The sequence below is a fragment of the Bos indicus genome, chromosome 15 (assembly GCF_029378745.1).
Source record: "Bos indicus isolate NIAB-ARS_2022 breed Sahiwal x Tharparkar chromosome 15, NIAB-ARS_B.indTharparkar_mat_pri_1.0, whole genome shotgun sequence".
NCBI lineage: Eukaryota > Metazoa > Chordata > Mammalia > Artiodactyla > Bovidae > Bos > Bos indicus.
Genome location: NC_091774.1, coordinates 57,822,389 through 57,847,995, shown reverse-complemented (window position 1 = coordinate 57,847,995; position 25,607 = coordinate 57,822,389). Strand labels below are relative to the sequence as shown.

At 39.6% G+C, this 25,607-nt stretch overlaps 1 protein-coding gene across 1 annotated transcript in view; it reads left to right on the top strand.

Annotated features, from left to right (window-relative positions):
* The window catches only part of SLC5A12 (solute carrier family 5 member 12), a 51,413-nt gene extending 34,525 nt beyond the window's left edge, over window positions 1–16,888 (top strand). Inside the window, exons 10-15 of the mRNA XM_019975874.2 lie at window positions 4,493–4,560; window positions 9,920–10,006; window positions 11,900–12,066; window positions 13,378–13,481; window positions 13,678–13,805; window positions 15,971–16,888. Coding sequence (XP_019831433.2) covers window positions 4,493–4,560; window positions 9,920–10,006; window positions 11,900–12,066; window positions 13,378–13,481; window positions 13,678–13,805; window positions 15,971–16,117 — 701 coding nt within the window. The 3' untranslated portion in view covers window positions 16,118–16,888. The remainder of the gene's footprint in view (window positions 1–4,492; window positions 4,561–9,919; window positions 10,007–11,899; window positions 12,067–13,377; window positions 13,482–13,677; window positions 13,806–15,970) is intronic.
* The last annotated feature ends 8,719 nt before the right edge of the window (window positions 16,889–25,607 follow it).

Genomic DNA, 25,607 nt, shown 5'->3' with positions numbered 1-25,607 from the left:
TTCCTCCAAAGACAAAGACATTTAGCTCACTGTGGCCAGTCCGCTTGTCTAATAAAGTCAAATTGTTTTCTAAAGAATCCTTTATTACCAAACTCCCAGTAACCTTAACTCAAAAGATAATTGCTCTTTGCTTAATCATATAATCACATTTTATATTTATAATCACTGTAGCACTTATATTGAATTATAGTTTTACAAAATTTACTTCTTTTTAAGTATAAACAAATTATACACCTACTTACTATAGGAAATGTAGGTAATTTGGGAAAGTGTATGTGCTTTTAAAATAAAATTATGTATAATTTTGTTCCTGGTTATTTTTTTTTTCTAGTATGCTATACTGAGCACCTTCCTGTGCCATTTAATGTATTCTTTGAGAGCATGATTTTGAGTGATTGCTTAGTGTTTTACAAAATGACTCATTTTTATGCTGTTAGTTTGAAGTTTGGTTTTTTTTTTTGGTAACACTGTGATGAAATCCATATGCATAATTTTTTATCGTATCTTTAATTTTTTTTCCTTAGTCAGGAACTCCAAAAGACAATTACCAGGTTGAATAAAATGCTATAGTTTTTGTTTTCATTTGTTTTGTAAAGCACATATGTGGCCATTGGCACAACTCTTGTTTATCCCCAAAATTTTAATTGATTTTCTAGTAAGTATGGTTATTACCTTCAAATATTGAGGATTTTATGGTATCCTCATTCTTAAATGTTTCTCTAATCTGTGGTTTGTGTTGTCCATATTCTTCACGTTCTCTTATTTTCATAATTTTTTCCTCTCCCTCTGTGTACTTGAAGGGCTTAGATTTTTACTGTGTTATTGTAAGTATTCCACAAAATAAATTTCTTAATAATAGTGATTTGAATTCTGCTATAGTATTTTGTTCCTCACATTTTACTATTAAAAATACAATCACACAGCAAAGTTTAAAGACATTTATCATGATCTCCTGTATATATACCACCAAGATTCTCCATTAATGTTTTATTGAACTTGATTTTTCACACATCCATCTAACTCTCTATCCATCTATTAATTCATCATATATTTGATATATTTAAAAGTAAATCCAGACATCAGTACACTTCCCTCTAATTATTTTAGCATATTATTAACTAGAAGTCAATAATTATTTAAAGTTTAAGTGTAAAATTTATCCACAATGACGTGGAGAAATGTTAAGTAAGCATTTGCTGAGTTTTGAAAAATGCATACACCTGTGTGACTCAGCCACTAAAGATATAAATTATTACCATCACCCTCGAAAGTTCTCTCTTGGTTATTCTGGTCAATTCCTACTCCCACTTCGTTCCAGAGGCAGTAATTATGATATTTTTCATCATCGATTAGTTTTAACTCTTCTAGAATTTTAGGTTGGAGAAGGCAATGGCACCCCACTCCAGTACTCTTGCCTGGAAAATCCCACGGATTGAGGAGCCTGGTAGGCTACAGTCCATGGGGTCTCTAAGAGTCGGACACGACTGAGCAACTTCACTTTCACTTTTCACTTTCATGCATTGGAGAAGGAAATGGCAACCCACTCCAGTGTTCTTGCCTGGAAAATCCCAGGGATGGCTAAGCCTGGTGGGCTGCCGTCTATGGGGTCGCACAGAGTCGGACACAACTGAAGCGATTTAGCAGCAGCAGCAGCAGAATTTTAGGTAAATAGAATCACACAGTACACATTTGTTTTTGTAAGACTCCTTTCACTCAGCATAATATGTTTGAGTACATTCATAGTGTTTTGTGTATCAGTATTTCATCCCTTTTTATGGCTGAGTAGTATGACATTGTATAGATACACTGTTTTTTTTTTTTTTTTTAACTTCTATTGATGTACCTGGATTATTTAAGTCTGAAGTTCTTTTGATACAGCTGCTATGGATATTCTTGTACAAGTCTTTTGTGAACATGTTTTCATTTCTCTTTAGTAAATACCAAGGAGTAGAAGTGCTTGGTCAACACCATAGTTTTCAATTTCCTTGTAGTCCTTTCTGCTCACACCTGGATTCACCCTCACCTAAACTATAGGTGTTTACCCTATCCTGCTGGTTTTTTCTTGCCATTTGTTTTCTGTTGACCTGAACTTTTCACTTCATTGAGTCCACATGTTTTTGCATAGTATTGAAATTACCAGATAGTTTCTAAATACTTTTTATGGTACTTAAGGTAAATTATTTCCAGAAAACGTACTCTGTATTTGAGCTTTTAAGTTAGTATATTCATTTCCTTCTTTGGCAACATTTTGGCATGGATCCTATCTTTCTTTTTTCTTTTCACTTATGCTCAAACAAGAGATTGGTGCTGACAAATGTTTGTTAACTGGGTAATTGAATTGCCTTGAATTTTTTTTTTTTACTATCTTGCATAATGAGTTACATACAGCTAATAGCAGGTGGATGAGCATCATTTCTTATGCAATTCCCAATTTCTAGCAGATATTCAAGAACATGCTGGGTAGAAGTTTCTGCTATGCTCATGGTTTATTGTCTGATCCTCCAAGCTGTTATAACACTGGGAAAATCCATAGGATTTTCTGAAACTGTGGTGCTTTCTCTCTCTCGCACATTTACTGCTTTGTCTGTGGATCCATACACTCTAGGTCTCCATGGAACACCACCAATTTTGCCTAAGCCCCTTGCCTTGAAAGTTGCTATTGATTGTTATTTGGTGGGTGTATAAAGATTTGGGGGAGAGAGGGACTGAATCAATTCTCTAGTCAGCACAGAAAAGTAGAACCCTTGGATTGAGGAGTGGTTTCCTAGAATCCCATTTGAAACAGATAACTGTTGGCTCAGCAAGAAGATAATTAACAGTTGAGAAAATATGTCTTTTAAATTTTCTTCAGGCAGGTGAAATTCTCCTTATTCATGAAGTGACACAGAATTAGGGCAAACACTTATTTCTGATGTCTAATCTATCATCTTTAAAAACAAAGGGAGCAATTTTATAATTCTGAAAGTTTATTGGTCAAGTTTATTGGTTTACTGGTCAAACTTGGTTTTATTGTTATTGTGTAGGTTTCCTTGTTTTTCTATGTTTTATTGAGAGATTGGAAAATACAGCTTCAAAGTTGCTACTCTGATTTCATCTTAAAAGTGAATTCCTGATAATAAATATTATGGATATCACATACCAAATCTTATATAATAATAATAATAATAACAAGCATATAGTACTTGCTATATAACAGGTACTCTTGGATAAATTAATTTAGATGTCATCCCTTCCTAGAATATGAGATCTTTGGGGAAAGTGGTATTTATAGCATTGGCATTTAGAAAGTGACATACTCAGTGAAATTAATGGTGACATTGGGAACTGAGCCAAATATTTACCTGAGAGAGAATTTCAAATAAAATGAGAAAAATAATTTTCTCTATTTTTGTCAATGTGTCTCTATCTATCTCCAGCTCCTTGTCTCTCGCCCTTTCTCATTTAGTCTATGGGTTTTAATGGGAATTGAATAGTTTTAAGGTAGTTTTTAAACAAAGATGTATGAAAACAATTGTTTTTTAAAATATGGCTTAGAAAAAGATATCACCTTTAAAAGATAACCAAGATATGCTGATTCATCCAGCAAGATCCCATGATGCTAGAGGCACACTGCGTAAGATGCTTCAGAGCGTGGTACCCTGATGACCCTCATGGTGCTCCAACATAGCCATGTAAACAAAGAAATCCTTATGCAATATACTGAGGCCCATGAGGAGGTTATGAATAAAGCATGAAAAGACCAGAAAAAATTTCCAGATTTTCAAAATCTACGAGGTAAAGTGAATAGATATTTAGCTATTTTAAAGATGAAAAACTACATATATCCCAGAGAAGTTAGTCATTTCTTCAGCTGATTATAGGTAAGTGGTTGAAATGGACTTGCTGCTGCTAAGTCGCTTCAGTCGTGTCCGACTCTGTGCGACCCCATAGACGGCAGCCCACCAGGCTCCCCCGTCCCTGGGATTCTCCAGGCAAGAACACTGGAGTGGGTTGCCATTTCCTTCTCCAATGCAGGAAAGTGAAAAGTGAAAGTGAAGTCACTCAGTCGTGTCCAACTCTTTGCGACCCCATGGACTGCAGCCCACCAGGCTCCTCCGTCCATGGGATTTTCCAGGCAAGAGTACTGGAGTGGGATGCTATTGCCTTCTCCGTGAAATGGACTTAATTCTCACTAATTTAGTCTGGATTAGTCTGTAGACCAGTGATCTTTCTGCATCTTCATGTTGCTTCAACATGACAGTTTTCTTCTTAAATTCTGGAGAGAAGCCTCCTCAAGGCTGGATTCCAGCTCATTCTGCCTGACCGAGGAAAGCATGTATTGTGGGAGAAATTCTCATCAGTGCCCTTCTTGGGGTTTGTGATAGCTACATGGGGTAGACAATCCTTCCTGAGACCCCTTCCAATATGGCTTGCATGAGAGAAGACCCTGAGTAGGAGCTCAAGAAATCCCTCAAAGCAGGTCGGATGACAGTCATGCATTTTCTTTCTTCAGGTCTTTTATTTGGCGTGATATGTACCTCCACAGCTGTGGCTGCATCCCTCATGGGTGGTGTCATACAGGTAATGACAGATCTGAGAATTTATTATCCTTAAATAAAACTAGGATAATCATACTAGTAAAATCAATAATTAAAATGAACATTTATAGAATGCTTATTATGGTCTAGCTGCAGTCTCGAATGTATTACCTCATTTGATCCTCATCACTTCCCTAAGATGTAGTATGAATAATGTACCAATGTCACAGGTGATGAAACTAAGAAGTAGAGAGGTGAAGAACTGTCCCAAATTCATATAACCAAAGCATGATAGACCTTGGAAATGAGCCTACCTCTACCTATTAACAATGCTGAAAGTGAAGGAAAGTGAAGTCACTCAGTCATTTCCGAGTCTTTGCGACCCCATGGACTGCAGCCTACCAGGCTTCTCCATCCATGGGATTCTCCAGGCAAGAATACTGGAGTGGGTTGCCATTTCCTTCTCCAGGAGATCTTCTCAACCCAGGGATTGAACCCAGGTCTCCTGCATTGTAGGCAGACGCTTTACTGTCTGAGCCATCAGGGAAGTCAGTGCTGAAGTACCTTCCAGTGCTTATGTCAGCACTAGAAAGTGCTGATAATCTGTCTCAACATTTATTTTGTAGATGATACAGAAAAAAATGAAAACATCCTGCTCAAGTTCTCCCAGCTAGTTAGTAGTTAAACCATGTTTATGACCCAAGTCTTCTGAGCTCCCCCTTTTCCTTCCTCAAATTGCCCAACTCACAAAACATCATCAGATAAGCAATCTTCATAGTCTACATCAACCATCTTAATCCTATCACATCTTTGTATAATTTGAACATCCTTTATATTTTCTTGGCATGGTTTAGGTTTTTAATACATGCTGTTTAAATGTATAAATGAGTGAGAATGAGGTAATAGTCATCACTGACTTTTATAGGATGTGTTTTAGTTTCCAGAGCAGTGGATCTTGCTTGATCCTTCCAATGACTATCTACATAGGTTCCATTATTTCCTTTTTGAAGTACAGGAAACTGAGTTGGGTAGTTTAGTACTGTAACAACCATTTCATCCTCTGTCTTTATAAGAGAAGTTGTGGGACTGGAAACATCCTGTCCTCTGTGCTAAGTATGAGCTTTATTTAATGACAGTTACTTGCTGATCTCTTTACAACTTTTGAGGACTTTGATATCTCCCCCTCCACACAGCAGAACTGACTGTCTGTAGTGACCTCAACAGCATTTTTTAAGGTTTGCATGCTTAGTCACTAAGTCATGTCTGACTCTTTGCGACCCTATGGACTATAGCCCTGCAGGCTCCTCTGTCCATGGGGATTCTTCAGGCAAGACTACTGGAGTGGGCTGCCATTTCCTTCTCCAGAGGATCTTCTTGACCCAGGGATCAAACCCAATGTTTCCTTTGTCTCCTGTGATGCAGGTAGATTCTTTACCCAGTGAACCATTGGGGAAGCCCCCTTTTATGGTTTATTTCCCAGTTACCTCTGATGCTTTGTGCCCCTTTGTTTTCTCCCCTTTATACAATCATTATTTACTCTTTTTTCTGTCTATTTTTTATTGGCGTATAGTTGATAAACAATGTTGTTTTAAGGATGTATCACCATGTCCAATTTGGTGAGAATTTGAAACAATAAATTGTTTTCTTCCAGAGATAGTTCCATGTTAAGCTTATTTGCCATTGAGGCATGAAAGGCTCCAGAATAGATAAGGTCTCCTGCAACACTGGTGTAACACATCAAGCTTACCATGAAGAGGGAGCTGTGAGGGATGCTTGTCCTTATTCAAATAAGTATGCTAGGCTTGCTTCCTTTCCTGATTGGTTAAAATGTGTGTCAGAAAGTTCACACAGTTTAGGGGATGCCAGTGGGCAAGAAATGAACACATTGATGTGTTGTTTCCTAGGAGAGAGATTTGTGTCTAAAATGCTCTCCTTGCTTCTCTGAAGACATCTGATTTGACAGGTGCAGAAAGACAACTATAATATACCATTTAATTTTCCAATGCATTACCCGTTCAGAAAGCTACAGCACACAGTACCATAGCAAAGGCTCTGGGAAAACCTAGTAAGCTGTTTCATTTTAAATATGTGACCATAGAATCATCTACAGGGAGAGAAGATGATAGGAGGGGCAGGTAGCATCAGTCAGTTCAGTTGCTCAGTCATGTCCAACTCTTTGTAATCCCATGGACTGCAGCACACCAGGCCTCCCTGTCCATCACCAACTCCTGGAGCTTACTCAAGCTCATGTCCTTTGAGTCAGTGATGCCATCCAACCATTTCATCCTCTGTCATCCCCTTCTACTCCTGCTTTAAATCTTTCCCAGCATCAGGGTCTTTTCAAATGAGTCAGTTCTTCACAATAGGTGGCCAAAGAATTGGAGTTTCAGCTTCAGTGTCAGTCCTTCCAATGAATATTCAGGACTGATTTCCTTTAGGATGGACTGGGTTGGATCTCCTTGCAGTCCAAGGGACTCTCAAGAGTCTTCTCCAACACCACAGTTCAAAAGCATCAATCCTTCAGCTCTCAGCTTTCTTTATAGTCCAACTCTCACATCCATACATGACTACTGGAAAAACCATAGCTTTGACTAGACAGACCTTCATCAGCCACATCAGTAGAGTAACCAATGGAGATCTGGTAACTAATGATTTGTGGAGTTCTCTCTGGGAAAAGTAATTCTATCTATTATGCTGCTGTCTTAATGGCCATCAGCTACTGGGTTGGTCAAAAAGTTCATTCAGGATCTTCCAGAAAACTGGAATGTACTTTCTGGCCAACTCAATAGTTCTGCTGAGGGCTGCGATGGCCTCTGTTATTGTTGTTCAGTTGCTAAGTCACGTCTGACTGTTTGCAACCCCACGGACTGCAGCACTCCAGGCTTCCCATGCATACCACGATCTCTACACTTATATTTTTCCCCAATTTAAGAAAGTGCTTTGTTTGTTTTCTGTGAGAGTGGGTGGTGATCTTTCTTTCGAAGTATAAAAAGAAGTACATTCTAGATTTCAAAACAGTCCAACTATCAAATGACACACCTCAGGGATCAGAGAGCTCACCAACAGGGGAGGTAAGAAGATAATAGTAAGATGATAATAATGGTGGATAATATTTCAGGGGTGATTATCATGTGCTCCTGAGTGCAGGTTCTATTTAGATTCTATTGGATTCCACATTGAATACTCTCAAACAGGCACACACACAAAAATCCTAGGAAGCAGGTATTAGAAGCAGTTATTTTGATCTCCATTTGTCATCTGAGAAGGCTAGGACACCTCGTACTGAAACACATTTCTTTAGCTGCAATCCTCTCCTTGCAGCAGGGGCTTAAAAGAGATTTGGCCATTGGGGTAGGGGCTATTAAATGAGCTCTGTCTTCCTTCAATAAAACATACTTAATGACAAAAAGAAAGACAAGAAATTGAAGTTGGTTTTGTATATTACAGAAATATGTATTTTTAAAATCCAGAAACTCTTTGATTTATTTCTCTTTTATCACATGAAGACTTCCCCCTTACCCAGAGCATATTGGCCAAGGACTTTGTAAAAGATTGATCATTATTTTTCTCCTACAAGGGAAATAAACATTTATCCTAATTTATTGATTCTCCCATATAATAGCTAGTAAGTTAGCTTCCAAATTCAGCAACCACAGCAACTAGAAATTAATACTATCAATCAGCAGAGAAAATGTGAAGACTATTAAGTATTGACTTTGGGGGAGAGTATCTACTGTAATTTTATCTGTCTCCATCTTGTCAAAGATCTATCTGTGGCATTGATTTCTCTAAAAATTATCCTGGAAAAGCAATCATCACAGTGCATTGTAGCTCATTTTTCTGGACAAAAGAATTTATATTATAGCTGGATTGGACTTGAAGTCCCTTTGGTCCTACTTCTATTTTATTTTATTAGAGAAAGAAGACTCTCTGAAGTAAAATAAATCTGAATTAATAACTGAAGTTTCACCAGATCATATTTACATGTGGCAGAGTCAAAATGAGAATCTAAATATTCTCTTAGTGATGAGCTCTTTCAAAGAACTTTTTCCCTTAAACAGAAAAAAGGAGACCATGACGGTTGTCCATGCTTCTGTCTTTTTTTAGGTGGGACTTGCTTTTAGAAGAGAAAATACGGGTTTTAGAGCCAAACAAAACTGACTTCAGACTTTTCAATCTCACCTCTGCAACATTCTGAGAGTATACCTTGAATATGCTTTCTTTCAGTCCAAATTTCTCATCTGTAAAATCCAGTTAGTGCTATCAACTAAGCAGGGTAATTGTGGGAATGAAATGAGATCACTTGTTTAGAGTGCCAAGTTAGTTCATCTCTATTATCTGACACATACGACATGGAGCTGGTGCCTGACAAACAGAAAAGATGTATAAAATGTTTAGAGCATTCTTATCACAGCCCCTTGATCTAACAGCCCTGTAGTTGTATGGATAGAACTAGGGTTGCATTGCAGAGTAGCCTTGTGTGTGTGTTTGTGTGTGCGTTTGTGTGTGCACGCATGCATATACTTAAGTACATGTTCCCTTCCAGGCTTATCAGTGCCTGTGTATGTTAAAGACTTTCGAAAAGCTATGGTACAAAACTATATAAGTTGATAGAAAACTAGTTTAATTAAAACCCATTGCCAATTCACTGGGTTCAACAACTTAATGGCTAAGAGAGATGGAAATGCATTTGCCAAACTCCCTCTATATACAAAGGAGACGGAGCCATAACAATGGGATATAGGATATGGAGTATCCAATGGCCTCCCCACCATGTTCCAAATTAATGCTGCAACATCCTTGAGGTATTCTGGTGAAATAGCAAGAGTGGGTTAATAATTATTGTCAAAATAATAGAGTTGTTCAAACTAAATGAAAACAACTGGATCAACTGCATAAGATATGCAACCAAGTTATAGATATATTTATTAAATAAATTATTAAAAAAGCTTTCTTTTTAAAAACTGTGTTACAATCCCCTTACCATGTTGTGTTAGTTTCTGCTGTACAATGAAGCAAGTCAGTCATATGTATACATATATCCCCTCCCACTTGGACCTCTCTCCCACCCCCCTACAAAAGCTTTTTGACAAGATAGAAAATATAAACAAATCAGTAATTTCCACCTTGCGGGAAAACTTGTTCTACTCAATCCAAATTGTCTGTGTTCACACACACACACACACGTATGTTTATAGATATTTTTATTTTTTTATGTAATGCTTATCAATGAGCCCAGAAGGGAGAAATGATTTTGAGAAAGCACATAATTAATTTTGAGAAAGCACACGGTCAGGACTAGGACTGTATTTCACCACATGTCCAAGAAAGGGAGCTGGTCCTGGGTGGGCCACAGATTCAGGGGAATATAGTTTGTTGATCTGATCTGCTTTGCTCCACAGGCTGCCCTCAGCATCCACGGCATGTGTGGGGGGCCGATGCTGGGCTTGTTCTCTCTGGGAATTCTGTTCCCTTTTGTGAACTGGAAGGTAAGTCTCCCACACCCTTCTGCACACTTCCAGCTGAGATCGGGCCCAGCCACTCTTGTCTCAGTCCTCCTTGGAAAGGCCATTTGTCTTTGCCAGAAAAAAATGAGGTCTTCTTTCCATAGTAGATCTAAATAGAGCCCTAGCCCTCCAATCTCTTAATCTGTGAGTCTGCATTAGGAGCAGAAAACAAAGTAAAAGCCAGTCATGAAATATCATATTTTATGGCATCAATGCTAACTCTTTAGGGTTTAAGTTGTCTTCTCTAAATTAAGAGCCCACAAAATGAAATATAAAACAGATACTAAGATCAGAAATAGTTTATTTAAAACCCAACTTTGAAAACTTTAAAAGTGTAAATTTTCTTTTCTATATTTAGTTACCCCAAATTATAAGTAACTTAATTAAGCTAATTAACTAATTGAAGAGGGAGAGAGGAGACCAGCCTACATATTTTAATAGCTGGGTATTCTTGGTTTTGACAAAGGTACAAATACTAGATACCATACAAGCTAATGTGTGTGCATGAATGCTAAGTCACTTCAGTCGTGTCCAACTCTTTGTGACATTATGGACTATAGCCCGCCAGGCTCCTATGTCCATGGGATTCTCCAGGAAAGAATACTGGAGTGGGTTTCCATGCCCTCCTCCAGGGAATCTTCCCAACCCAGGGATCAAACGCACATCTCTTATGTCTCCTGCATTGGCAGGCAGTTTCTTCTTTACCACGTAGCATCACTGGGGAAGCCCCAGTACAAGCTAATGGTATGTCCTTAAGTAAATATTGGTTGGATGACTGTGTAGTAAAAATAACTAAAAAGGAACACTTATTTGGAAATATAATACAATGCTCAGTTATTGCAAATACTTTTCTGATCGTTAATTTATAGCATCTGGTGGCACTAGTGATAAAGAATCCACCTGCCAACACAGGAGACGCAAGAGATGTGGGTTCAATCTATGGGTCTAGAAGATCCCTGGAGGAGGAAATGGCAACCCACTCCAGTATTATTGGCAGGAAGATACTATGGACAGAGGAGCCTGTTAGGCTACAGTCCACAGCGCTGCAGAGTCAGACGTGACAGCAAACGTGCGGTGCAGTCCAAGGGCTCTAGTAGTCAAGTCTCATTCATTGCTTTAGCTTCCCTAAACAATAACAAACAGAACATTCTGGTGCTGTAACTGAAGAGACGTTTTTATGAGTAAATAGAGAAACCAACAAGTTGTTTTCTATCACAGAGAAAGCTCAGCTATCTGGCAGAGACCAGCAAGATTCAGTTTTAGTTTTTGGTGGTCCTGATCCCTGCTGGGTTATTCTGTTTCCTTGGAAGGAGAAGTGAGTGACTCACTGACTTTTAACTTTTTATCAAGAAGTATGACCCTTAACTGACATGACTAACATTTAGACTCAAACCAAAAACTCCAAACTTGGGAGTCCAAGGACATGACCAGCATCACCTGGGAAGAGATACAGGAATAAAAATTTCTATATCACAACCTACAATGGATGTCAAGGGAAAATGACCCCAGTGTCTCCATTATCTGAGGTTTTCCTGAATTTCTGAAACTCTTCTTCTGGGAACTGAGATTCAACAGTATTTTTTAGTGATAGGATGGAGAAGCCAAAAAGAGAAAAATAAATCCTGCTAAAATTTACATAAAATGACCACAATAAAATCCTCCAATGTCTTCATTTAAGGAACAATGTATTCCTAAATAAAGCTCACTGTGGGAGTTTGAAGGCAGGCAGTGTGCTGTTTTGAGCACAAGTGGCCAGGATTGGGGGTAGAAAGCCAGAATGTCTGAGACAGAAGGCTTTTCATCTCATTATTCTTTCAATGGCTTTGATCTTTCAATGGTCAGATCTCTCATTAACTTTTGCTTTTCTTTTTCAAGGGTGCCCTAGCAGGCCTTCTGACCGGAATCCTCTTGTCATTTTGGGTGGCCATCGGGGCCTTCATTTACCCTGCACCAGCCTCTAAGACATGGCCTTTGCCTTTGTCGACTGACCAGTGTGGCCTATCAAACGTGACGGAATCGGTGCCTCCGGTGCTGTCCAGCAGGTATTCTCACCTTAAAGATGGCGTCAGGTCCCAGAGAGACGGTCACCAAGTTAGAGAAAGGTGCATACTTCATGCTAAGTGTGAGGAGACCATCTTGCTCTTCTAAGAGAGAGTTGTTCTGGATGGTACCCAGCAATAAAGAGTGCCCCAGCGTTCCAGCTTTACGTAAATATGCATTCCTCTGCATCCTGGTGCCCAAGGATGAACTTGGCAAGAGCGTTAATTGGAAGTCTCAGTTCTCAGGTCCACTACACTATTTCTTCCTTCCTCCTGTGCTTATTCTATATTTTTTCTTGGAAAGCTGAATCCTGTCTCTAACAAACCTTTTTTTTTTTTTTTTTGCTTGAATAACAGCTAAGTATTTTTTAAAATGGAGAAGGCAATGGCAACCCACTCCAGTACTCTTGCCTGGAAATTCCCATGGACGGAGGAGCCTGGTAGGCTGCAGTCCATGGGGTAGCTAAGAGTCAGACATGACTGAGCTACTTCACTTTCACTTTTCACTTTCATGCATTAGAGAAGGAAATGGCAACCCACTCCAGCGTTCTTGCCTGGAGACTCTCAAGTATGGAGGAGCCTGGTAGGCTACCGTCTATGGGGTCGCACAGAGTCAGACACGACTGAAGAGACTTAGCAGCAGCAGCAGCATTTTTTAAAAACAAGCCGAGACATCATCTCACATATCAGCCTGGGTTTAACACTCTTTCTGAATATTTTCCAAATCCTTTGTTGTTCTTCTACGAAGGGGTGCTGGTCTATTTTATGATTGTTAACTCTTATATGTAGACTTTGTGGCTTACTTATCTTTAATCTCCAGTGTCTGTCACAATTTCTGACACTAAATCTGGGCTTAGTAAATGTCTGAAATGGAAAGCATGGTCTTTATTGCAATTGTGGTATAGTAGTAGGACTTGTAATGCAGGAATGGATTGAGTTGAGTGAAATATAAAACACTCTACAGTCAGTTATTTAAAAAAAACTATCAAATGGCAAAAAGATAAGCTTTGGGGTTTTGAGAGATTGTTGTTTAGTTGCTCAGTCATGTCCGACTGTTTGTGACCCCATAGACTGTAGCCTGTCAGATTCCTCTGTCCTCGGGATTCCCTAGGCAAGAATACTGGAGTGGGTTGCCATTTTCTCCTCCAGGGGATCTTCCCAATCAGGGATCATACCTGGTTGATCATTGGCTCATCACCACTGAGCCGCCAGGGAAGACCATTTTAAGAAATGCCGAGCCCTCAGCCAACCTCTTAGTCACTGTGAATCATGACTTCACACTCAGAACTGAGGATATGCTGCTGTTCTTCACAGACCCGCCATCGCTGAGACCTGGTATGCCCTCTCCTACCTGCACTACAGCACCGTGGGCTGCCTGGGATGCATAGCTGCTGGAGTAATCATCAGCTTCCTAACAGGTCAGTTACATACTTTCCTCTTCTTGGGGCCAAGGAAGACATAGGCTAGTCTTATGCATTGCCAAACGAGGTACCCATCTTACAGGCATGATTTGGGGTTCACCACAAAAAGACTGACCTAGTTCTCAAATGGACAATCCTTAAAGGAACTCTTGGAAGCGTGCAACACCTAATCCATTTTTCCTTTTATTATTAGGTCTCCAAAAGGGCAAGGATATTCCACCACTGCTAATTAGACCAGTCTGCAATTTATTTTGCTTTTGGTCTAAGAAATACAAAACACTGTGCTGGTGTGGAGTTCAGCATGACAGTGGAACAGAGCAGGTAAGCTGATGTTTGAGCTTCTGAACAATGTGAATTGGCTCAAAAGGATTCCGTTTCTGCCCATTTAAACCATGTGCAAGGCTGGGAGTTGGGAAGGTAGCTGGTGGATAGGACAATCTGAAAGAATCTGCTTTTCCACTTCAGTTACCTCAGCTAAATTCTCTGGTAGCTCAGCTGGTAAAGAATCCACCTGCAATGCAGGAGAGGAGACCCAGGACTGATTCCTGGGTTGTGAAGATCCTGGGGGAATCCTTGGAGAAGGGATAGGCTACCCACTCCAGTATTCTTAGGTTTCCCTGAATCTGCCTGCAAGGTGAGAGACGTGGGTTCAATTCCTGGATTGGGGAGATCCCCTGGAGAAGGGAACAGCTACCCACTCCAGTATTCTGGCCTGGAGAATTCCATGGACTGTATAGTCCATGGGGTTGCAAAGAGTAGGACATGATTGAGCAACTTTCACACTTTTGGAACTTCAGCTTTTATCTGAGAACAAAGGGGAGACCATGCAGTGTGACCTGGACATGAACATGTCTGGTATGTCACGGAGTGTAAATATAAAGTAAGATTTATTGGTGGAACTTCTCAGACAGAGAAGCAGCAGGTTACATACTATCTCCCAGCTCTCCTCTTATCCTTCCAAGAATCATGGTTAGGCCACACAGGGTGAGGGAAATTGTCCCATTGCTATTAAGGTCTAGAGATGCTGTCCAAGTATGATTAAGGTCACATCAGCCCATGACCATAACAGCCTGAAGTCAAACCAGATTGGACTTACTGACTTGATATAGGAAGCAGGGCCGGGACATCCCAGGGGAGCCAGGGATTGCCACCCTCAACAAAAGGGTAAGGTTGGTGTTTCTGCTGGAGGATTCTAAGAGCGGTCTAAGATAGGGAAGAGGGACTGGAGACAAAACCATCTGCGGCAGCTTTGGCGGAAGAACAGTAATCACTCAGAGTTACTATGGCATCTGATAATGCCAGGACCTTGACAGAAGCAATGATTCCTGTTGGGTTTGCAGCTGCTTTTATCCATGTCTCTCCTCTCAGTCAGATTACAGGCAGGAATTTTTTTCCCTTAAAGTGAGGGCTTATTATCTTTCTTTCAAGCCCAGATATTTCACTCTTTCAGTACTCTAGGAGAGGGACTCTTTGCCCTTATCACAGCTCTTAAGTTGTCATCTGCTTCCCCCCTACCCAAAGCCCATAATAACATGTATGTGAAGTAAAGCTGAGTTTCATAGTTTTTGCTAAGGAGAGCACCTTCTTGACAGGGGCTTGGAATGGGAAGGCAGCCTATTTGCTGACAAGGCAGCTGGCTAAGCAGTGTGTTGTTTGGCTAAATGGAGCTTGAGGAAGTTCTAGAAAAAAAAAGGAATAATGTTATTTACTGCTTTACAGACATCATCCTGGGCACAAATTTCCTGAGATAAACGGGAAATCTTGCTGATGCAGGCAGCTTCTGTTTTCAAGGCTGAGTCTAGAGTGGGAGGGAACACTTACTTGTCACTACTGGGCTCCTTTGCCAAGAAATAACACTGAGCAGCCTTCTGCAGAGTTTGCATACAGGGCCCCTGTTGTGACCAGAAGACTTGCTGTTCATGGAAAGGAAGAGGGTGACCACCTTCTGAGACTCAAATTTGTCTCTCCTAAGCAAGTAATACTACTGCCTCACAGGACTATTGTACTAGAGACATAAATGTCTTCACTCCATGCATTGATACATTGTGCGATGCAATTACTGGCTCAGTTGTGTCCGACTCTTTGTGACCCCATGGACTCTAGCATGTCAGGATCCTCTGTCCATGGGATTTTCTAGGCAAGAATACTGGAGTGGGTAGCCATTCCCTTCTCCAAGGGATCTTCCCAACCTAGGGATCGAACTTGGGTCTCCTGCATTGCAGGCAGATTCTTTACTGTCTGGGCCACCAGCTCACCAAACTGCTCTGTTATTATTATTATTATTATCATCATTAGAAATGGCACCTACATGGATTGAGGCATCAAAGCTATCAATTAGGAAGTGCCCTGGGTCAGAGTTATTTGTGCTGCTTTCATATTTATCTTTTTTTCTTTTTCAAAAGGGAAGGTGCGAGCAAGATTCCCTCAGTTTGATTTGGGATACATTAAGACTGTTCCACTAATATGTGTCTCTCTATTTTCCTCAGGAAAACCTTGAGAGTGACAGTACCTGGAAACAAGGAGCTGAATCTGTCTTACAAAACGGCCTCAAGCAAGAAAGCCTGGTTCCAGGCTACGATCCCAAGGACAAAAGCTATGACAACATGGCTTTAGAGAAGATTACCCATTTCTAAGGCAACACACACACATGATACACAGATACACACAGTCCACATACTCCTTTCCTAATGTTTAGTGGGCTTCCCTGGTGGCTCAGACAGTAAAGAATCCGCCTGCAATGCGGGAGACCTGGGTTCAATCCTGGGTTGGGAAGATTCCCTGGAGGAGGGCATGGAAACCCACTCCAGTATTCTTGCCTAGAGAATCCTCATGGACAGAGGAGCCTGGTGGGCTATAGTCCATGGGGTCAGACACGACTGAGCGACTAAGCACCTTGGTTAGTAGACTTTGTAGTTGCCAGTACTAGAAGAGGGGTTGTCTGAAGGAGATCAGCCCTGGGATTTCTTTGGAAGGAATGATGGTAAAGCTGAAACTCCAGTACTTTGGCCACCTCATGCGAAGAGTTGACTCATTGGAAAAGATCCTGATGCTGGGAGGGATTGGGGGCATGAGGAGAAGGGGACAACAAAGTATGAAATGGCTGGATGGCATCACTGACTTGATGGGCGTGAGTCTGAGTGAACTCTGGGAGTTGGTCATGGACAGGGAGGCCTGGCGTGCTGTGATTCATGGGGTCACAAAGAGTCGGACACAACTCAGCGACTGAACTGAACTGAACTGATGACCACAAATAAAATGAATGTTCCCCAGAATATTCTGAAGATTATTCTTTGGAAGATCCCACTTTCAGGTGAGAAAAAATAAACAAGACTTAAGTGCCCCAGCAACTTTCTTTTTTAATAAATTTGGGCTTGACTTCATCAGAGTGCAAGAATCAGTCTCTTTGCTTTGTGTTATATAAAGTTCCAGGGACTGTGTGTGTTTGTTTGTTGGCTGGGTATTTTTTTTTTTTGTAGTTTTTTTTTTTTTTTTTTTTAGCCATCAAATATCTTGAAGTTTGAGCTTCCCTGGTAGCTCAGATGGTAAAGAACCTGCCTGCAATGCAGGAGACCCCAGTTCGATTCCTGGGTCAGGAAGATGCCCTGGAGAAGGGATAGGCTACCCACTCCAGTACTCTTGGGCTTCCCTGGTGGCTCAGCTGGTAAAGAATCTGCCTGCAATGTGGGAGACCTGGATTCAATCCCTGGGTTGGGAAGATCTCCTGGAGAAGGAAACAGCTACCCACTCCAGTCTTCTTGCCTGAGAATCCCCATGGACAGAGGAGCCTGGGGGTGCTGCAGTCCATGGGGTCTCAAAGAGTTGGACAGGACTGAGCGACTAAGCACACACAGCACATACATGTTGGAGTTTGCAGGAGGAGAGATGCATATTAAATGCTTCCCTGACACTGCACATAAAACAAGGGAATGACGTCCACCCCAACCCCCATACCTTACACATATGCAGACATGTTGCATCCCTTCATCCTTCAGGTGCAGTGGGAACACAATTGCTCTTAGTCCCTCCCCCCAACCCACCCACACACCTTTAAGTCCTCTTCCAGTCATTCTTGCTATTACAGCTGTCCTGATCAAGCCTTCAAATTAATTTTGCTCAACACAAGAGGACAGACTGGTATGTCTGGTAAATGGGAACAATTATAACTAAATACTCTGCTCCCTTTATGTTCTTAGTGTAGTATTTCTTCTTCTCATCTATCACCTTACAGTGAAAAATTCACACTGTGCTAAATAAGAAGTCTGGAGTCTTTTTCTGTGCATGCATGAGTGCTCAGTTGCTCAGTCATGTCTGACTCTTTGTGACACTATGGACCATAGCCTTTCAGGCTTCTCTTTCCATGGAAGTTTTCAGGCAAGAATACTGGAATGGGTTGCCATTTCCTACTGCAGGGGATCTTTCTGACCCAGGGATCGAACCTATGTCTCTGTTGTCTCCTGCACTCCAGCATCTCCTGCACTGGCAGGAGGATTCTTTACTACTGAGCTGGGTAAAGAGCAAAGGCCCCCAATAGGAAGTGAATTAGGACAGTACTGTGCAAAAGAAACTTACAGATAGCTTACCAACCCACAGGGGATTTCAGTAGCCCTAGAGTCTTCTTTGGTGCTAAGTGCTTCATCCATAGGATTCCTACTTTGTTCCTTCAGTTCATATCTGCAAACTCACTGTGATCCATCAGGTTAAGGAGATGGAAGTAAAGACCCTAGTTGTTAAATTCTAGAAAATAATCATTAAAGTTCTGGAGTGAGAGGAGACTATAGATCAAAAAGTGAATTAACAAATGGAGAGTCAGTCAAAGCTTTTTGGAAGAAGAAAAGAAATCAAATCCTTAAAGGGTTAAAAAGAGCCAGTGCCAAAGATGCTAGATCAGAGGAAAGATAGTAGAAAACAAACTGATGTCTGTTAAGTACATTAGGTCAGGGGCCAGGTATTTATTTTGGTGGCCAGGTAAGATGAAGAGGCCTAGAACAAGTATGTCAGCAAAGTAAGGAGAAATGGTCCAAATAAATAGGGATAAGGAGTCCCAAGGCTGTGTTTTGTCAATGTTACCCAAGAGGAGAAAACTTTAAAAGAAGCAGGAGATGGGGGGAAGTTATGTAAATAGTGTTTATTAACAGGGAGATAAACTAGAAAGAAGGGAAAACAATCAATAGAGGAATTTAAAATATAGCCGGAGTTTATAAATCATAGTCCATTGCTTGCCTTCTCTTCTCCAATTTCAAACAAGAGGGGAAATAATGGGAGAAGAAGAGAAAATTTGGCTATGGTATACAATAGAGATGAGAAAAATACATTTTGAAAAGAGGAGGAAAGAAGGGAAAGGGAGTACATTGGAGAAAATAATATGAAAATGAGAATGAAAAGAATTACTAAAAATATTTTTGAGGTACAGCATGTTAATGAAGGTATTGTTCTAAGGATTTGTAAATTGAGAATTGCAACTATTTCCAAATGATTTAGTGGTTAAGGCATTCTTATCAATTAGAACTTGAAAAAATACATTAGGTGGATGTTGAAATCTGGGCCAAACCTCATTGGCTCAGTTAATGGGATAGAGAAGGAAAAAAAAAAAAATCTGAGGATAAGAATTAGATTAACAGTAGCTCTATCTATAAAGAGATATCCCTGTTGCTCAGTGGTAAAGAATCCACCTGCCAATGCAGGAGCCATAGGAGATGTGAGTTCTATTCCTGGGTGGGGAAGATCCTCTGGAGGAGGAAATGGCAACCCATTCCAGTATTCTTGCCTGGAAAATTCCATGGACAAAGGAGTTTGGCAGGCTACAGTCATGGGGTCCCAAAAAGTTAGACACAACTGAGCATCACACTATAAATACATAGATGTATGTGTATATATACATACATATATATAGTAGCTATCTATATGAAATTCAGAACTTCACTTGGAATTCTGCAAAACTAAAAGGTACCCTATATTTTTCCATTTTACTCACAAATTCTCTTACAAAGTTTACTCCAAATTCTCCTACAGATATTTCACTAGCTTACTACTTTCCCAGAAAGTTTTTGGATCCTTTTTCTTTTTCAGTCACTAATTCTTTCACCTGGAGTGTTACCAACATATAAAATGACTTACTTGCACATTGAAATAATATTTATTATAAAAATATCTCTGTCTTCTCTCATGTGATTGAACCTATGGCATTCTGAAGTCACATTTCAAGAAATTTTAGAGGTCAATATAGGGATCACACCTAATTCTCCCCAAAAGAACAGGTGAAAAATCCAAGAGCAGATGGGGATCCACAGGAAAGCCACCTTCCACAGTGCGCAGAAGCCACACGTGCTGTGCAGTGAAGCAGACGGGCCCTACAAGGGCAAAGTCAACAGATCTGCCTAGTTAGTCATAGCACACCTCTGCTGCCTCCCTCCTCCCTGAGGAACGCCAGCTCAGAGTTGTGTCAAGGCCGCTGCGGAGGTATAAAGTCTGCCCAGGGCTAAGTTCAAAGCCATAAAAATGGGTTACACTTGTGGTTGGTTTTGCCACAGAATGAACAGGGATATTTTCAATAAGGGGGCAATGAATGATGAGTTCTTAGGATGGCCTAAAATGTGCTAAATTTGACTCCAGTCTCTTAATCTGTTAAACATACCCACAGATATTGGTAGAAATGGAATAGAATGTCCTCAATGCCTCTTTCACTCATATGGAATGAATTCGTTTTGATGACTGACACTTTCTTTGTCACCATTTGGAGCAAGGAGTATAGCTCCTTGATTGAGGTGAGGGATTGGAGTCAAAGGGCTTCAGGTATAAATGTAAGTTCCAGCAAAAATTATCTTGGTAATCTTGGGCAAGACTTTCTAAACTTTATTCACAAATTAAAAGGAGCAAAACTGTCCCTACTTAATAGAATTGCTGCAAGGATTTACAGAGGTAAATAATCTAAGGTAGTTGGCACAGGGACTGACCTGTGTATAACATTCAGTGCCTGTTAGTCTGCAGTGCCTGAAGAAAATGGTATCCATTCCAGGATTCCTTTTAAATTAAACTGGTTTACTGTTTCCCTTTAGGATTTTCAAGACACATAATGCTGAGTGCAATTAAAATATGATCTTCCAGAGAGTAACTTTCCTAAAGGTCCTAAATTCTTAAAAACAGGAAAAAAAAATACTGTTCTAAAGACAGACAAGTTTTGTTATTGAAAAGTATAATATTCATATCTATAATTTAAGTAATACATTTATAAGTATAAACTTTGATAAGTAAACAGCATTTCAACCCAAGTTTGCCATTCAATGCACAGTTAATAGCATATGTAGTTCTCTAATCAAAGGAACAGTTAAAACTGGACATGAAACAACAGAGTGGTTCCAAATAGGAAAAGGAGTATGTCAAGGCTGTATATTGTCACCCTGTTTATTTAACTTATATGCAGAGTACCTCATGAGAAATGCTGGGCTGGAGGAAGCACAAGCTGGAATCAAGATTGCCGGGAGAAATATCAATAACCTCAGATATGCAGATGACACCAGCCTTATGGCAGAAAGTGAAGAGGAACTAAAGAGCCTCTTGATGAAAGTGAAAGAGGAGAGTGAAAAAGTTGGCTTAAAGCTCAACATTCAGAAAACTAAGATCATGGCATCCAGTCCCATCACTTCATGGCAAATAGATGGGGAAACAGTGGCTGACTTTATTTTTCTGGGCTCCAAAATCACTGCAGATGGTGATTGCAGCCATGAAATTAAAAGACGCTTACTCCTTGGAAGGAAAGTTATGACCAACCTAGACAGCATATTAAAAAGCAGAGACATCACTTTGCCAACAAATGTCCGTCTAGTCAAGGCTATGATTTTTCCAGTGGTCATGTATGGATGTGAGAGTTGGACTATAAAGAAAGCTGAGCACTAAAGAATTGATGCTTTTGAATTGTGGTGTTGGAGAAGACTCTTGAGAGTCCCTTGGACTGCAAGGAGATCCAACCAGTCCATCCTAAAGGAAATCAGTCCTGGGTGTTCATTGGAAGGACTGATGTTGAAGCTGAAACTCCAGTACTTTGGCCACCTGATGTGAAGAACTGACTCATTTGAAAAGACCCTGATGCTGGGAAAGATTGCAGGCAGGAGGAGAAGGGAACAACAGAGGATGAGATGGTTGGATGGCATCACCGACTCAATGGACATGGGTTTGGATGGACTCCAGGAGTTGGTGATGGATAGGGAGGCCTGGCGTGCTGCGGTTCATAGGGTTGCAAAGAGTCGGACACGACTAAGCGACTGAACTGAGGTGAAGTGAAACAACAGTGGAAAGCGGAAGGACTTTTCCTTTTGTTTAATTCAAATAAATTTCTGTTTAGTATAAATTTCATTATCTTGTGATTTTATGGTGTTATACCATTTCTTTCTAAAATAAAAAGAAATAAACCACAGACCAGGGAGCTTGCAACCAGTATTTCAAAGATAGTATTATTGAAATCTATTTATGGTAATTTCAATCTTAATCAAGCATTATTACAAAGATCAGATCAACAAATAAAAAACATAGGGGAGTCTCCCTTTAGTTGTTCTTTTAGAAATAAATTGCTTTAAAATTAGTAATAGACATTTTAGCTCTTTCTATGTACATTTGAATATTAAATAATCTAATGTGCTCAGTCTCAGTTTTGTAGCAACTAGGTTTCCTATAGAGTTAACCTCTTTTATCCAGTATTTATAACCTTGAAGTAAAATCTATTTTCAAACAAAATTTAATTGATATTACAAATGATGTATATTAAAATGATGTAAAACTTTTAATTAAGCAAGAGTAACTAGTAATCAATTGTAATCACCTAATGGTTATTTTTATTTGCAATTCTTGGAAAGAGTTAATGCCATTATTTTCTCCTCCATTCCAATCTTTTGACCCATATAATCTAGATTTGCAAACACTTATATGAGTAACAAACACTCATAAGCCCACTTTTCTTTTACTGTACCTTTGGTATTTGAAATATAAAGTTATCTTCACAAGACAGACATAAGGTTATAAATATTTGGCTACTTAATACAAAATGGCCTTCACATGGGATTTCAGGATATCAGTGGCCTTTCTTATTGGACTCTAATGACAAATTAGAAAAATAATCCTACTCTATAATGGAAACTGTTGGTTAATAATAATGCTTCTGTACATCAACAGGAAATTTAAGATGATATTTTTATATTTCCAAAAGTGTACGTAGCTTTTTGATAGAGCCTTGGAATACCACTCAATTTAATGCCATTTGTATAACTAATTTTAGGGGGAAAATGCCTATAGAATAAGAATAGATATACATAATGAAAATATATAATTATTTTAATTATATCTTCTAAATATAAGTGCAGATTGAAGTTCATTCAAACTTCCAGATGTTCAAGCTGGTTTTAGAAAAGGCAGAGGAACCCGAGATGAAATTGCCAACATCCGCTGGATCATCGAAAAAGCAAGAGTTCCAGAAAAACATCTATTTCTGCTTTATTGACTATGCCAAAGCCTTTGACTGTGTGGATCACAATAAACTGTGGAAAATTCTGAAAGAGATAGGCATACCAGACCACTTGACCTGCCTCTTGAGAAACCTGTATACAGGTTAGGAAGCAACAATTAGAACTGGACATGGAACAACAGACTGGTTCCAAATAGGAAAAGGAGTACGTCAAGGCTGTATATTGTCACCCTGCTTATTTAACTTATATGCAGAGTACATCATGAAAAACGCTGGGCTGGAAGAAGCACAAGCTGGAATCAAGATTGCCGGGAGAAATATCAATAACCTCAGATATGCAGATGACACCAGCCTTATGGCAGAAAGTGAAGAGGAACTAAAGAGCCTCTTGATGAAAGTGAAAGAGGAGAGTGAAAAAGTTGGCTTAAAGCTCAACATTCAGAAAACTAAGATCATGCCATCCAGTTCCATCACTTCGTGGCAAATAGATGGGGAAACAGTGGAAACAGTGGCTAACTTTATTTTTCTGGTCTCCAAAATCACTGGAGATGGTGATTTGCAGCCATGAAATTAAAAGATGCTTGCTCCTTGGAAGGAAAGTTATGACCAACCTAGACAGCATATTAAAAAGCAGAGACATCATTTTGCCAACAAAGGTCCATCTAGTGAAGGCTATGGTTTTTCCAGTGGTCATGTATGGATGTGAAAGTTGGACTATAAAGAAAGCTGAGTGTGGAAGATTTGATGCTTTTGAACCGTGGTGTTGGAGCAGACTCTTGAGAGTCCCTTGGACTGCAAGGAGATCCAACCAATCCATCCTAAAGGAGATCAGTCCTGGGTGTTCATTGGAAGTACTGATGTTGAAGCTGAAACTCCAATATTTTGGCCACCTGACACGAAGAGCTGACTCATTTGAAAAGACCCTGATGCTGGGAAAGATTGAGGGCAGGAGGAGAAGGGGACGACAGAGGATGAAATTGTTTGGCATCACCCACTTAATGGACATGGGTCTGGGTGGACTCCAGGAGTTGGTGATGGACAGGGAGGCCTGGCTTGCTGCAGTTCATGGGGTCACAAAGAGTCGGATACGACTGAGCAACTGATCTGACTGACTGACTGACTGACTAGGGTCAGGAGTGGGATGAAAATAGTTATCTTCTCTAAAATCTTCTATTTAAACAACATAGTATGGGAGGTCAACCAAGTGAGCAAGCAAACATATGTCAAAATAAGATCTGACATACTGTTATAAAACATGACTTCTTTTTCAGTGTTTTGGATAGTGCTTGTAACAGCTGGGCTACCCAGGGCTACATATACACATACACACACACATACAGACAGAGAAATAAACATTAAGGGGATTTTATGACAATAAAATTGGTTACTGTAAATAAAAGAAAAGCAAATATAATGATGGTAGCATTTCTGGACATGGCTTATTTGTCCTCAGGAATTTCTATAAGCAACAATTCATCTCTTTTTTAAAAATCTTAAAGCAAGTGTATACTCAGGTATTCACAACACACGGTTCCCAATTATAGAGTCTGCTTCAACACATTTGAAAAGCTAAGAATAAATTTCATGTAGTGTATTGCTTTCATGCCAATGTAACCGCCGTGTAAGAAAATAAATAAGCAATCCCCAAATTGCTTATTTGTAGCAGTATAATACAGTCAGGCAGAATTTGTAGAGAACTGAGCAATCAGACAATGTTGTTGACCGATTCAGAATCTACATTATAAAAACTTATGAATCTTTATTGTTCACTTTCTTCAATAATGTCGACCTTCTTTCAGTAACGGTATCTTTGGGAAGATACCATCTAAAAAACTTATTCTATCTCAACAGAACAAAGAATTCCTTAATTGGCTTTAAAATTTCTTATGAAAGTTTGGAATGTTTAAAGATTAATAATCACCATTGTTAAGATTCATACTTTAAGATTTTTTTGCATTTTCAGAGCAAAAGTTGAAAGTAAAAAGAAAAAAAATTGATATTTATAATCATCAGGTTAAATATATGGCTGCAATGCAACTCTCATATTGAGAACAAAAATGTGTGGAGAAATCCAGTCTTTCTCTTCTGGCCATCCCCAAATCCCCCCAATTACAGGACACTAATAATTCTTTCCTACTTGAAAATTACACTATAGAGGCCAACCACCATTCCAGGAAGATAAGATTTTGCACTTAAGTGCATTTTCATCTTCAACATTGAAAACTGAGATGATTATTCTTTAACTAGAGTTGTCACTGAAATCTAAGCTTACTAGATTTAGCTTCATGTCTTAAAATAGAAAAGAAAAAAAAAGGAAAACAAGACCATAAACCCTCCATTTCTTCTTCATATTAAAAGATGAACTAAACTGAAATTGTTTTTCAGTCAGAAAGAAGGCAGGGTGTTCTGACAGCAGATACTGAATCAGGATCTGCAAAATAGCCATTTTTGGTTTTGTAGGAAAGTCCCATTGTGCCCGTGCTCACCATTCTCAGAACACTGCTTCCATAATTATCTTTGCTATCAAAGTTTACTGATCATTCAATTCTCCCTTCTCTCACTTACAGAACAGCATCCAAAAAAAGTATAATATGTCAAAATCAGTGAGACAATCTGCTCATATTTTTGTTAGAAAAGATATTAAATTTGGTCTGAAGTGTTTACCTGGCAGCATT